The sequence below is a fragment of the Oncorhynchus keta genome, unplaced genomic scaffold, assembly GCF_023373465.1.
Source record: "Oncorhynchus keta strain PuntledgeMale-10-30-2019 unplaced genomic scaffold, Oket_V2 Un_scaffold_6322_pilon_pilon, whole genome shotgun sequence".
In the NCBI taxonomy this organism is placed as follows: domain Eukaryota; kingdom Metazoa; phylum Chordata; class Actinopteri; order Salmoniformes; family Salmonidae; genus Oncorhynchus; species Oncorhynchus keta.
In genome coordinates, this window is record NW_026290979.1 from 313518 (window position 1) to 325732 (window position 12215).

At 41.3% G+C, this 12215-nt stretch overlaps 1 protein-coding gene and 1 long non-coding RNA gene across 15 annotated transcripts in view; one reads left to right on the forward strand and one right to left on the reverse strand.

The window, feature by feature from the left end:
* Nucleotides 1–12215, reverse strand: part of depdc7a (DEP domain containing 7, paralog a) — a 28519-nt gene continuing 16304 nt past the window's right edge. For all 4 annotated transcript variants that reach the window (XM_052517274.1, XM_052517273.1, XM_052517272.1 and 1 more), the window contains 8 exons: nucleotides 11378–11837; nucleotides 6881–7011; nucleotides 6572–6764; nucleotides 2775–2995; nucleotides 2313–2455; nucleotides 2038–2163; nucleotides 534–612; nucleotides 1–399 (listed from right to left, as the gene is read on the reverse strand). In XM_052517274.1, coding sequence (XP_052373234.1) covers nucleotides 185–399; nucleotides 534–612; nucleotides 2038–2163; nucleotides 2313–2455; nucleotides 2775–2995; nucleotides 6572–6764; nucleotides 6881–7011; nucleotides 11378–11826 — 1557 coding nt within the window. In that variant the 5' untranslated portion in view covers nucleotides 11827–11837 and the 3' untranslated portion in view covers nucleotides 1–184. The remainder of the gene's footprint in view (nucleotides 400–533; nucleotides 613–2037; nucleotides 2164–2312; nucleotides 2456–2774; nucleotides 2996–6571; nucleotides 6765–6880; nucleotides 7012–11377; nucleotides 11838–12215) is intronic.
* Nucleotides 619–2026, forward strand: LOC127929289 (uncharacterized). 11 transcript variants are annotated; one of them, XR_008134310.1, is made up of 5 exons: nucleotides 619–1149; nucleotides 1208–1269; nucleotides 1309–1511; nucleotides 1543–1629; nucleotides 1754–2026. It is a non-coding gene; the product is annotated as an uncharacterized LOC127929289 (long non-coding RNA). The 11 variants fall into 11 exon arrangements; XR_008134317.1 differs by having other exon boundaries at nucleotides 1543–1600; nucleotides 1661–2026; XR_008134318.1 differs by having other exon boundaries at nucleotides 1543–1600.

Genomic DNA, 12215 nt, shown 5'->3' on the forward strand with positions numbered 1-12215 from the left:
TTATAAAAACAATTCTCACATTTTATTAAAGCTTTCACATTCAACTCTTCACATGAGTGAAGTAAATCAAACCTATTAATACACTGCATTTTTACAACATTTACATCACCTTTGTCTGTCTTTTTTAAATATTGTTTTTTACAAATAATACATTAGTTATTCACTTAAATATCACCCTAGTTAGCTACAGATCATCACTTGACAATCTGCTTCCAAAGTACTGGACAAAGATGTCAGGATGCCCCTTGTAGAACTGTCCCAGCAAGCGTCTCTTCTCTTTGTTGGACAGTTTGGGGTTCTCATGTATTGTCTTCAGTAGAGCCCATAGTTCCTCTTTGGTGGTCTTCTGTTTGCTCTCCACATACGCTCTTCCATTGACTCGCCTGCAATATGTAGAGGCTGAGTGAAGAGAAAGATAGAGGGCATTACGTCTTCATTCACCACACAAAACACAGAAGGGAGGTAAAGCTTTGTCAGATATTAGTACAGACAGACATACAATCAAACAAAACAGACACCAAAAGCTCCCATACCTGTTAAGACTTGTGGGTCTTTCCCCTTCACAATGTTGGTCAGTCTGTCGCTCACAAGTTTGTGCAACAACACTGGAATCTGAAAGGAGAGGATCATATAAGTTAAACCATGTGATCAGTGCTGCTTCCTCTGTTTAAACACACACACACACACACACACACACACACACACACACACACACACACACACACACCTCTGTTTACAAACTGTACTCACTGTTTGAGCTCGACTCCAATATTAAAGTTATCAGAGATATGGTAGCCTGGCTAGGCATTACACACTTTACACACATTACACACCAAAAAGGGCTCTTCGGCTGTCCCCATAGGAGAACCATTTTTGGTTCCAGGTAGAACACTCTGTGGAAAGGGTTCAACATTGAACAGACAGTTTGAGAGGTAAACAGTCTATTGACAGACAGTTTGAGAGGTAAACAGTCTATTGACAGACAGTTTGAGAGGTAAACAGTCTATTGACAGACAGTTTGAGAGGTAAACAGTCTATTGACAGACAGTTTGAGAGGTAAACAGTCTATTGACAGACAGTTTGAGAGGTAAACAGTCTATTGACAGACAGTTTGAGAGGTAAACAGTCTATTGACAGACAGTTTGAGAGGTAAACAGTCTTAACAGACAGTTTGAGAGGTAAACAGTCTTAACAGACAGTTTGAGAGGTAAACAGTCTATTGACAGACAGTTTGAGTAGTAAACAGTCTATTAACAGACAGTTTGAGAGGTAAACAGTCTATTAACAGACAGTTTTGAGTCTTAACAGGTAAACAGTCTTAACAGACAGTTTGAGAGGTAAACAGTCTTAACAGACAGTTTGAGAGGTAAACAGTCTTAACAGACAGTTTGAGAGGTAAACAGTCTTAACAGACAGTTTGAGAGGTAAACAGTCTTAACAGACAGTTTGAGAGGTAAACAGTCTTAACAGACAGTTTGAGAGGTAAACAGTCTTAACAGACAGTTTGAGAGGTAAACAGTCTATTAACAGACAGTTTGAGAGGTAAACAGTCTTAACAGACAGTTTGAGAGGTAAACAGTCTTAACAGACAGTTTGAGAGGTAAACAGTCTTAACAGACAGTTTGAGAGGTAAACAGTCTATTAACAGACAGTTTGAGAGGTAAACAGTCTATTAACAGACAGTTTGAGAGGTAAACAGTCTATTAACAGACAGTTTGAGAGGTAAACAGTCTATTAACAGACAGTTTGAGAGGTAAACAGTCTTAACAGACAGTTTGAGAGGTAAACAGTCTTAACAGACAGTTTGAGTAGTAAACAGTCTATTAACAGACAGTTTGAGTAGTAAACAGTCTTAACAGACAGTGTCAACAGTCTCAGCACACTGACCCAGATGTCTTTAGTCTATATAGTTCAGACACAAGTGCAAAACATCATATTAATCCCCCACCTACCCACACACATGCACACACACACACACACACGCCTACCTGTTCACCTATTCACACACAGTCTGATAAAAGATGAGTGCACACACACCTTGAAGACGTCACAGTGGTTTTCCACCATAAACAGCACCAGCAGGTCAACCTTCCCCTTGGCCAGTCTCATGCTGTAGACGATGGCACTAGAGAAAGATCTCTTCACCGCCATCCTGTTCTCTACCTGGAAAACAACACAACGTTCACATCTACGTACATACAGAATATAGAGAGTGGCTGCTAGATATGATCCTTGACCTCGGAGTAGTTTGGAAGACACAAACAGTCAGGGAGAGCTATAGCAGTATACACACACACACACACACCCCTCACCTCTTTGTGCAGTTTGACCTCCTGCGGTTTGGCAGCGACGGCCATGAATCGCAGCAGTCTGCGTAGCTCCTCTTTACTGCGAGAGTCCTGTAGTTTCAGACACAGCTGTAGGGCCTCCAACGCCTGCTCCCTCTTCCCATTCACTATGGACACAAAGAGAGGACAGGATAGCTGTTACCGTCCCTGACAGGCTGGGAGGAATCACAGGTGTGTGAATTCATGAGAGAGGATCTTAGCCAAACTAGTTGATAAACCCAGGTGTGGCTTCAGGGTCCTCGCTGAGAGTCAACAGAGAAATCTGACCCCCGCTCTCTGTCCCCAGTCATGACATTTGGGCTTTCACATACTGGTTCAATCAGCTGAATGAATCCCTTGCATAATACTTGTTATTAAAAAGTCTTAAACCCATTTCGACAGGGGAAAGGCCCTCGAGCACATAGACCATGTATATGGCTGTCTTACCCAGTAGTTCAGAGATGCTGGAGTGGATGTCGAAGACGTGGTTGCTGAGTAGTGGAGGGTGCTGTGTCTCTCCGTAGTGCTGGACCAGGATCCCATACACCAGTCTCTTACACTGGCCCTGGTCCTCACCGCAGCGGGGCAGACCCCTGCTCACCTCAACCACCAAGTCATCTGGCAGGAACTCTAGACAGTCCACCGCCGCCGACAACCACTCATCAGCCCTGAGAGAGGGAGGGAGGAGATTATAAGTGATGAAGTAAATGAAACTAATCTAAAGAGGAGAGAGAAGAAGAGAGAGAAGAAGAGAGAGAGATCAGAGAGAGATAGTGAGAGAAAGCGCGAGAGATCAGCGAGAGAGAAAGAGATCAGAGAGATGGAGAGAGAGAGATCAGAGAGAAAGACAGAAAGAGAGCTAGATCAGAGCGATAGAGAAAGAGAAGAGGGTATTTGGCTTATGTTTATTATCTATTTCACTTGCTTTGGCAATGTAAACATACGTTTCCCATGCCAATAAAGAGAGAGAGGGGAAAGGAGAGAGAAAGATCAGAGAGAGACAGACAGGTTCAATCAAGCTGCTCTTGACTGTCAGACAACCACAGCCCAGTGACTGCATTCAGTTGGCCATTTGTCCCTGAGTGCCCGAGAGCCCTGGGGGCAGCATCAACACAGAGAGAGGCCCTCACTGACACGCACACAAACACTAGCTCCATTACATAACACTGCCCTGCTGTGATAGAGGCTACGCTAGGCGTCTGGCTGCAACATGTTGAAAGGCTGGACATACAATACACACGCCAACCAAAGCTTAACAAGTCTACCGGCCATACATTTCTGCCAGTCAGATAAATATGTAGACTATGATTCACAGGGAGTGGGAGAGAATGGAGATGTCACTTTATTAGAGACAGGCCTTCTGTGATCAAAATCATCTGCTTTATGTATAACATGAAAGTTATTGAATGTGCTCAGCCAGCTTTAACTGTAGCTAGTCAGTCAATCAGCCTTATGCCTGTGAGTGTCCTTTCACTGTCTTTACCCATGCCTGGAACAAACCATTACATGGAAGAGGGTGGGGGGGATGAGGAAGGAAAGAGACGGAGAGAAGTACTAGAAATAGGACTAGTAATAGTAGTAGTAGTATTACTAACATTAGTAGTAGTAGTAGTAGTAGTAGTAGTAGTAGTAGTAGTAGGACTAATATTAGTAGTAGGACTAATATTATTATAGTATTAGTAGTAGTAGTAGTAGTAGTAGTAGTAGTAGTAGTACTAATATTAGTAGTAGTAGTAGTAGTAGTAGTAGTAGTAGTAGTAATATTAGTAGTAGTAGTAGGACTAATATTAGTAGTAGTAGTAGTAGTAGTAGTAGTAGTAGTAGTAGTAGTAGTAGTAGTAGTAGGACTAATATTAGTAGTAGGACTAATATTATTATTATTATTATTATTAGTAGTAGTAGTAGTAGTACATTTACATTACATTGGTGCATTCACCTTATGACATCCAGTGGAACAGCCACTTTACAATAGTGCATCTAAATCTTTTAAGGGGGGGGGGGGGAGAAGGATTACTTTATCCTATCCTAGGTATTCCTTAAAGAGGTGGGATTTCAGGTGTCTCCGGAAGGTGGTGATTGACTCCGCTGTCCTGGCGTCGTGAGGGAGTTTGTTCCACCATTGGGGGGCCAGAGCAGCGAACAGTTTTGACTGGGCTGAGCGGGAACTGTACTTCCTCAGTGGTAGGGAGGCGAGCAGGCCAGAGGTGGATGAACGCAGTGCCCTTGTTTGGGTGTAGGGCCTGATCAGAGCCTGGAGGACTAATATTATTAGTAGTAATTATTAGTTAGTAGACTAATATTAGTAGTAGCACTGAGGTGCCGTTCCCCTCACAGCTCCGTAGGCAAGCACCATGGTCTTGTAGCGGATGCTAGTAGTAGTAGTAGTAGTAGTAGTACTAATATTAGTAGTAGTAGTAGGACTAATATTAGTAGTAGTAGTAGTAGTAGTAGTAGTAGTAGTAAGACTAATATTAGTAGTAGTAATAGTAGTAGTAGTAGCAGGACTAATATTAGTAGTAGTAGTAGGACTAATATGAGTAGTAGTAATAGTAGTAGTAGTAGTAATATTATTAGTAGTAGTAGTACTAATAGTATTATTATTATTATAGTAGTACTAATAGTATTATTATTATTAGTACTATAGTAGTAGTAGTAGTAGTAGTAGTAGTAGTAGTAGTACTAATATTAGTAGTAGTAGTAGGACTAATATTAGTAGTAGTAGTAGTAGGACTAATATTAGTACTAGAAATAGGACTAGTAGTAGTAGTAGCAGGACTAATAATTTTAGTAGTAATAGTAGTACTAATATTAGTAGTAGTAATAGTAGTAGTAGTAGTAGTACTAATGTTAGTAGTAGTAATAGTAGTAGTAGTAGTAGTAGGACTAATATTAGTAGTAGTAGTAGTAGTTGTTGTAGGACTAATATTAGTAGTAGTAATAGTAGTAGTAGGACTAATATTAGTAGTAGTAGTACTAGTAGTAGCAGTAGTAGGACTAATATTAGTAGTAGTAGTAGTAGTAGTAGTAGCAGTAGTAGGACTAATATTAGTAGTAGTAGTAGTAGTAGTAGTAGTAGTAGTAGTAGTAGTAGTAGGACTAATATTAGTAGTAGTAGTAGTAGTAGTAGTAGTAGTAGGACTAATAGTAGTACTAGTAGTAGTAGTAGTAGGACTAATATTAGTAGTAGTAGTAGTAGTAGTAGTAGTAGTAGTAGTAGGACTAATATTAGTAGTAGTAGTAGTAGCAGGACTAATATTAGTAGTAGTAGGACTTATAGTAGTAGTAGTAGTAGTAGTAGTACTAGTAGTAGCAGTAGTATGACTAATATTAGTAGTAGTAATAGTAGTAGTAGTATGACTAATATTATTAGTAGTAATAGTAGTAGTAGTAGTAGTAGCAGCAGTAGTAGGACTAATATTAGTAGAAGTAATAGTAGTAGTAGTAGTAGCAGGACTAATATTACTAGTAGTAATAGTAGTAGTAGTAGTAGCAGTAGTAGGACTAATATTAGTAGTAGTGGTATTAACAGTAGTAGTAGGACTAATATTATTAGTAGTATGGTAGAAGTAGGACTAAAAGTAGTAGTAGTAGTAGTAGTAGTACTAATAGTAGTAGTAGTAGGACTAAGAGTAGTAGTAGTATGACTAATATTATTATTAGTAGTAGTAGGACTAATATTAGTAGTAGTAATAGTAGTAGCAGTAGTAGGACTAATATTAGTAGTATTAATAGTAGTAGTAGTAGTAGGACTAATATTAGTAGTAGTAGTAGTAGTAGTAGTAGTAGTAGTAGTAGTAGTAGGACTAATATTAGTAGTAGTAATAGTAGTAGTAGGACTAGTAGTAGTAGTAGGACTAATATTATTATTATTAGTAGTAGTAATAGTAGTAGAAGTAGTAGTAGGACTAATAGTAGTAGTAGTAGGACTAGTAGTAGTAGTAGTAGCAGGACTAGTAGTAGTAGTAGGACTAGTAGTAGTAGTAGGATTAGTAGTAGTAGGACTAGTAGTAGTAGTAGGACTAGTAGTAGTAGTAGCATGAGTAGTAGTAGGACTAGTAGTAGTAGTAGTAGTAGTAGTAGGATGAGTAGTAGTAGGATAGTAGGAGTAGTAGTAGGACTAGTAGTAGTAGTAGTAGGACTAGTAGTAGTAGGACTAGTAGTAGGACTAGTAGTAGTAGTAGTAGGACTAGTAGTAGTAGTAGTAGTAGGACTAGTAGTAGGACTAGTAGTAGTAGGAGACGTACTGTGCTTCGCTGAAGGCCTTCAGGACCTCTCTGTCCAGGTAGCTGGATGTGTAGAGCAGGTCTGGGTCACTGTCCATGCTGTGTAGAGGGGGCCTGGGCCGCTCCTCTCCCTCCAACAGACTCTCCAGAAGGGGGAGCTCTATCAGCTGTAGCAGCCTGAACACCGTCTGCTGGCGCCACACCTCATCCACCACTGAGGAAAACAGGAAGACAAGTCACTATAACGGACACTTTACCACACATACACACTACCAAAGTAACAAACACACACTGATAATCATTCAGGGACACATTTCTATGGACACTTACACTCCTGTGAGAGGCCGAGGTTGATCATCTGTGGGGTGATGGTTGAGGTGATGTTGAGGTTCCCCAACACGTCCTCTAGTGATTTGTCTGTTTTGACCGGAGAGTGGTTGTTGGAGTACTGGTCCTCTTTACTGAGGACAACCATATTGAGAGAAATCAGTGGACATGATGGGGGCCAATCACAGACCTGTTATTACTGGAACTCAAAGCAGCATTTAGAACATGTTCAATCACAGACCTGTTATTACTGGAACTCAAAGGAGCATTTAGAACATGTTCAATCACAGACCTGTTATTACTGGAACTCAAAGCAGCATTTAGAACATGTTCAATCACAGACCTGTTATTACTGGAACTCAAAGCAGCATTTAGAACATGTTCAATCACAGACCTGTTATTACTGGAACTCAAAGCAGCATTTAGAACATGTTCAATCACAGACCTGTTATTACTGGAACTCAAAGCAGCATTTAGAACATGTTCAATCACAGACCTGTTATTACTGGAACTCAAAGCAGCATTTAGAACATGTTCAATCACAGACCTGTTATTACTGGAACTCAAAGCAGCATTTAGAACATGTTCAATCACAGACCTGTTATTACTGGAACTCAAAGCAGCATTTAGAACATGTTCAATCACAGACCTGTTATTACTGGAACTCAAAGCAGCATTTAGAACATGTTCAATCACAGACCTGTTATTACTGGAACTCAAAGCAGCATTTAGAACATGTTCAATCACAGACCTGTTATTACTGGAACTCAAAGCAGCATTTAGAACATGTTCAATCACAGGTGACCAGAATATGTCTACTTAGTGAAAGATGATTTGATGAAATAGGTGGGAAAACACATTTAGCAAAACAAATACTCTCGACCAATATCCTTCCACAATATCCTTCCACAATACCCTTCCACAATACCCTTCCACAATATCCTTCCACAATATCCTTCCACAATATCCTTCCACAATATCCTTCCACAATACCCTTCCACAATACCCTTCCACAATACCCTTCCACAATACCCTTCCACAATACCCTTCCACAATATCCTTCCACAATATCCTTCCACAATATCCTTCCACAATATCCTTCCACAATATCCTTCCACAATATCCTTCCACAATATCCTTCCACAATACCCTTCCACAATACCCTTCCACAATACCCTTCCACAATACCCTTCCACAATACCCTTCCACAATATCCTTCCACAATACCCTTCCACAATACCCTTCCACAATACCCTTCCACAATACCCTTCCACAATACCCTTCCACAATATCCTTCCACAATATCCTTCCACAATATCCTTCCACAATATCCTTCCACAATACCCTTCCACAATACCCTTCCACAATATCCTTCCACAATACGGCTCTTTTCTGGATTTTGATCATTTGCGGGTGTCGGCCTAATTATTCTGCATGCATTATTTGGTGTTCTACGTTGTATACTGAGGATATGTTTGTAGAATTCTGCATGCAGAGTCTCAATTTGGTGTTTGTCCCATTTTGTGAATTCTTGGCTGGTGAGCGGTCCCAGATTCCTGAGCGACCACAACCATAAAGGGCAATGGGTTCTACAACAGATTCAAGTATTTTTAGCCAGATCCTAATTGGTATGTCCAACTTTATATTCCTTTTGATGGCATAGAATGCCCTTCTTGCCTTGTCTCTCAGACCGTTCACAGCTTTGTGGAAGTTACCTGTGGCGCTGATGTTTAGGCCAAGGTATGTATAGTTTTTGTGTGCTCCAGGGCAACGGTGTCAAGATGGAATTTGTATTTGTGGTCCTGGCGACTGGACCTTTTTTAAATTTAAATGTTACCATTATTTTGGTCTTACTGAGATTTACTGTCAGGGCCCAGGTCTGACAGAATCTGTGCAGAATATCTAGGTGCTGCTGTAGGCCCTCCTTGGTTGGTGACAGAAGCACCAGATCATCAGCAAACAGTAGACATTTGACTTCATATTCTAGTAGGGTGAGGCCGGGTGCTGCAGACTTTTCTAGTGCCCTCGTCAATTCGTTGATATATATGCTGAAGAGGGTGGGGCTTAAGCTGCATCCCTGTCTCACCCCACGGCCCTGTGGGAATAAATGTGTGTTTTTTTGCCAATTTTAACCGCACACTTGTTGTTTGTGTACATGGATTTTATAATGTCGTATGTTTTTCCCCCAACATCACTTTCCATCAATTTGTATAGCAGACCCTCATGCCAAATTGAGTCAAAGGCTGTTTTGAAATCAACAAAGCATGAGAAGACTTTGCCTTTGATTTGGTTTGTTTGTTTGTCAATTAAGATGGGGGTGAATACATGGTCTGTCGTACGATAATTTGGTAAAAAGCCAATTTGACATTTGCTCAGTACATTGTTTTCTCTGAGTAAATGTACAAGTCTGTTGTTTATAATGCAGAGGATTTTCCCAAGGTTGCTGTTGGAGCATATCCCACGGGAGTTATTGGGGTCAAATTTGTCTCCACTTTTGTGGATTGTGGTGATCAGTCCTTGGTTCCAAATATTGGGGAAGATGCCAGAGCTGAGGATGATGTTAAAGAGTTTAAATATAGCCAATTGGGATTTGTTGTCTGTATATTTAATCATTTCATTGAGAATACCATCAACACCACAGGCCTTTTTGGGTTGGAGGGTTTAGATTTTGTCCTGTAACTCATTCAAGGTAATTAGATAATCCAGTGGGTTCTGGTAGTCTTTAATAGCTGATTCTAAGATCTGTATTTGATTATGTATATGTTTTTGTTCTTTGTTATAGAGCCAATAAGATTAGAGAAGTGGTTAACCATACATCTCCATTTTTGATAGATCATTCTTCTTGTTGTTGTTTGTTTAGTGTTTTACCATTTTCCCAGACGTGGTTAGAGTCTATAGATTCTTCAATTACATTGAGCTGATTTCTGACGTGCTGTTCCTTATTTTTCCGTAGTGTATTCCTGTATTTGTTTTGTGATTCACCATAATGAAGGCGTAGACTCATGTTTTCTTGGTCTCTATGTTTTTGGTTGGACAGTTCTCAATTTCTTTCTTAGATTTTTGCATTCCTCATCAAATCATTTGTCATTGTTTTTGATTTTCTTTGGTTTTCTATTTGAGATTTTTAGATTTGATAAGCTGAGGTCAAATATATTGTGAAGATTTTCTACTGCTAAGTTTACACCTTCACTATTGCAGTGGAACGTTTTGTCCAGGGAGTTGTCCAAAAGGGATTACATTTGTTGTTGCCTAATTGTTTTTTGGTAGGTTTCCAAACTACATTCCTTCCATCTATAGCATTCCTTAATATTACTCAGTTCCTTTGGCTTTGATGCCTCATGATTGACTATTGCTCTGTTCAAGTAGACTGTGATTTTGCTGTGGTCTGATAGGGGTGTCAGTGGGCTGACTGTGAACGCTCTGAGAGACTCTAGGTTGAGGTCAGTGATAAAGTAGTCAACAGTACTACTGCCAAGAGATAAGCTATAGGTGTACCTACCATAGGAGTCCCCTCTCTCTAGTCTCTCTCTCGCTCTACCCTGTCTCTCTCTACACACACACACACACACACACACACACACACACACACACACACACACACACACACACACACACACACACACACACACACACACACACACACACACACACACACACACACACACACACACACACACACACACACACACACGGTCTGCTCGCTCTCTCTACTCTCTCTCTCCACTCTCTCTCTCCACTCTTTCATCTCAGTGAAACAGATTGGAGGCAGCATGTTTTCATGGGTACAGTCCTGAGCTGTCACTCAGGACCACTTCACATGGTTAGGGGGAGACCAGAGAGCCACCATGGCCGATGGCCATATCATATGATCATCACACCACTTCAGTTCCCCTTTTGGTCTCAGTGCAGATTTCCATCCTCTACACTCTAGTTTCCTTTAGTAATTCTTTAGAAAATAATTCTGAGTTTCATGTAGAATAGCTACTTAATGTTCTACACTCTTAAAGACAGAAGAGAGACACATAGCATCCACAACACAGATTGAAAGCATTGACATCAACTCTTTATGTCTGGACCTCCCAGAATAATGACCAAATCTGCAGGCTCTGTGACAAGTTCTCTAAACCCATAATCACTTACAGAGCTGTGAGTCAAACCACACAGTCCCTGTCTCACTGCCTAACAAGGAGCTCTCTAACCGAGTGTCTAACTGTGTGTTTGGGTAGAGAGAAGAAATACCCGTTCTTTAATACAGAGCCAAAAATCATAGGAATCATGCAAATTAGGTTTACTGGGACATTATCACAATCATCAGCAAGGAGAGCCTTGATTGGACAACTGAGAAGCACCAATCAGTGAGAGCAAGCACAAGGTCAGAGGTCATTGGGGAGTTTTGGGATGAAAGCCCTCATAAAAGGAATCCATTGTTAATCCGCTATTTGGGAAGGATTACGAAACATATCAATTCATGAACAAAGCTTTAAACTCAGCCGACCGTACCGTTTGAGAGGTGGGCTGTAGCTGTTCCGGTGTTTGCTCGGTGAGTCGTATCCACTCTCGATGGTGATGGTGCTCGTCGAGTGCAAGCTGGTCATGGTAGTGGGACTAGACGGAAGCGGAAGCAACCGGTACAGACTACAGCTACTGTCCTCGAAGGTGGCACGCCTCTTCTCCTTATTCCCAAATACGTTGGTGCCCACCGCCTCGAACACCCGCGAATCCATCAGGGCCTGGCAGAGGCGTACGGCCTTGGAGCGAGGCACCTCGGCATCGCCGCAGAACCGTGACTGGATGACATGGGCCAGCACCACGTCCACAGCCTCTGACCCCAGGAAACAGTCATGGTAGGTCTTGAGCTTATGACGGTGGCGCTTGACCTGGATGCGCTGCTGGAGGTTGGCGATGATGCTGCTCCAGATGAAGGTGGCCCGGAACGGCTTACCGGCCATGCCCTGCTCTCCTGGGGGAGGGAATAGGAGGAGGGGGGGTGAGAGAGCATGAAACTCAGTAAATTCAGCACAGATCACAGTGTTCTAAAGTCCACACTTTATATCTGAGTAGTAGAAGAGCTCTTCCAACAGTTTAACATCTCCTTTACAGAGCTCTCCCAACAGTTCAACATCTCCTTTACAGAGCTCTTCAACAGCTCAACATCTCCTTTACAGAGCTCTTCCAACAGTTCAACATCTCCTTTACAGAGCTCTCCCAACAGTTCAACATCTCCTTTACAGAGCTCTTCAACATCTCCTTTACAGAGCTCTTCCAACAGTTCAACATCTCCTTTACAGAGCTCTTCCAACAGTTCAACATCTCCTTTACAGAGCTCTCCCAACAGTTC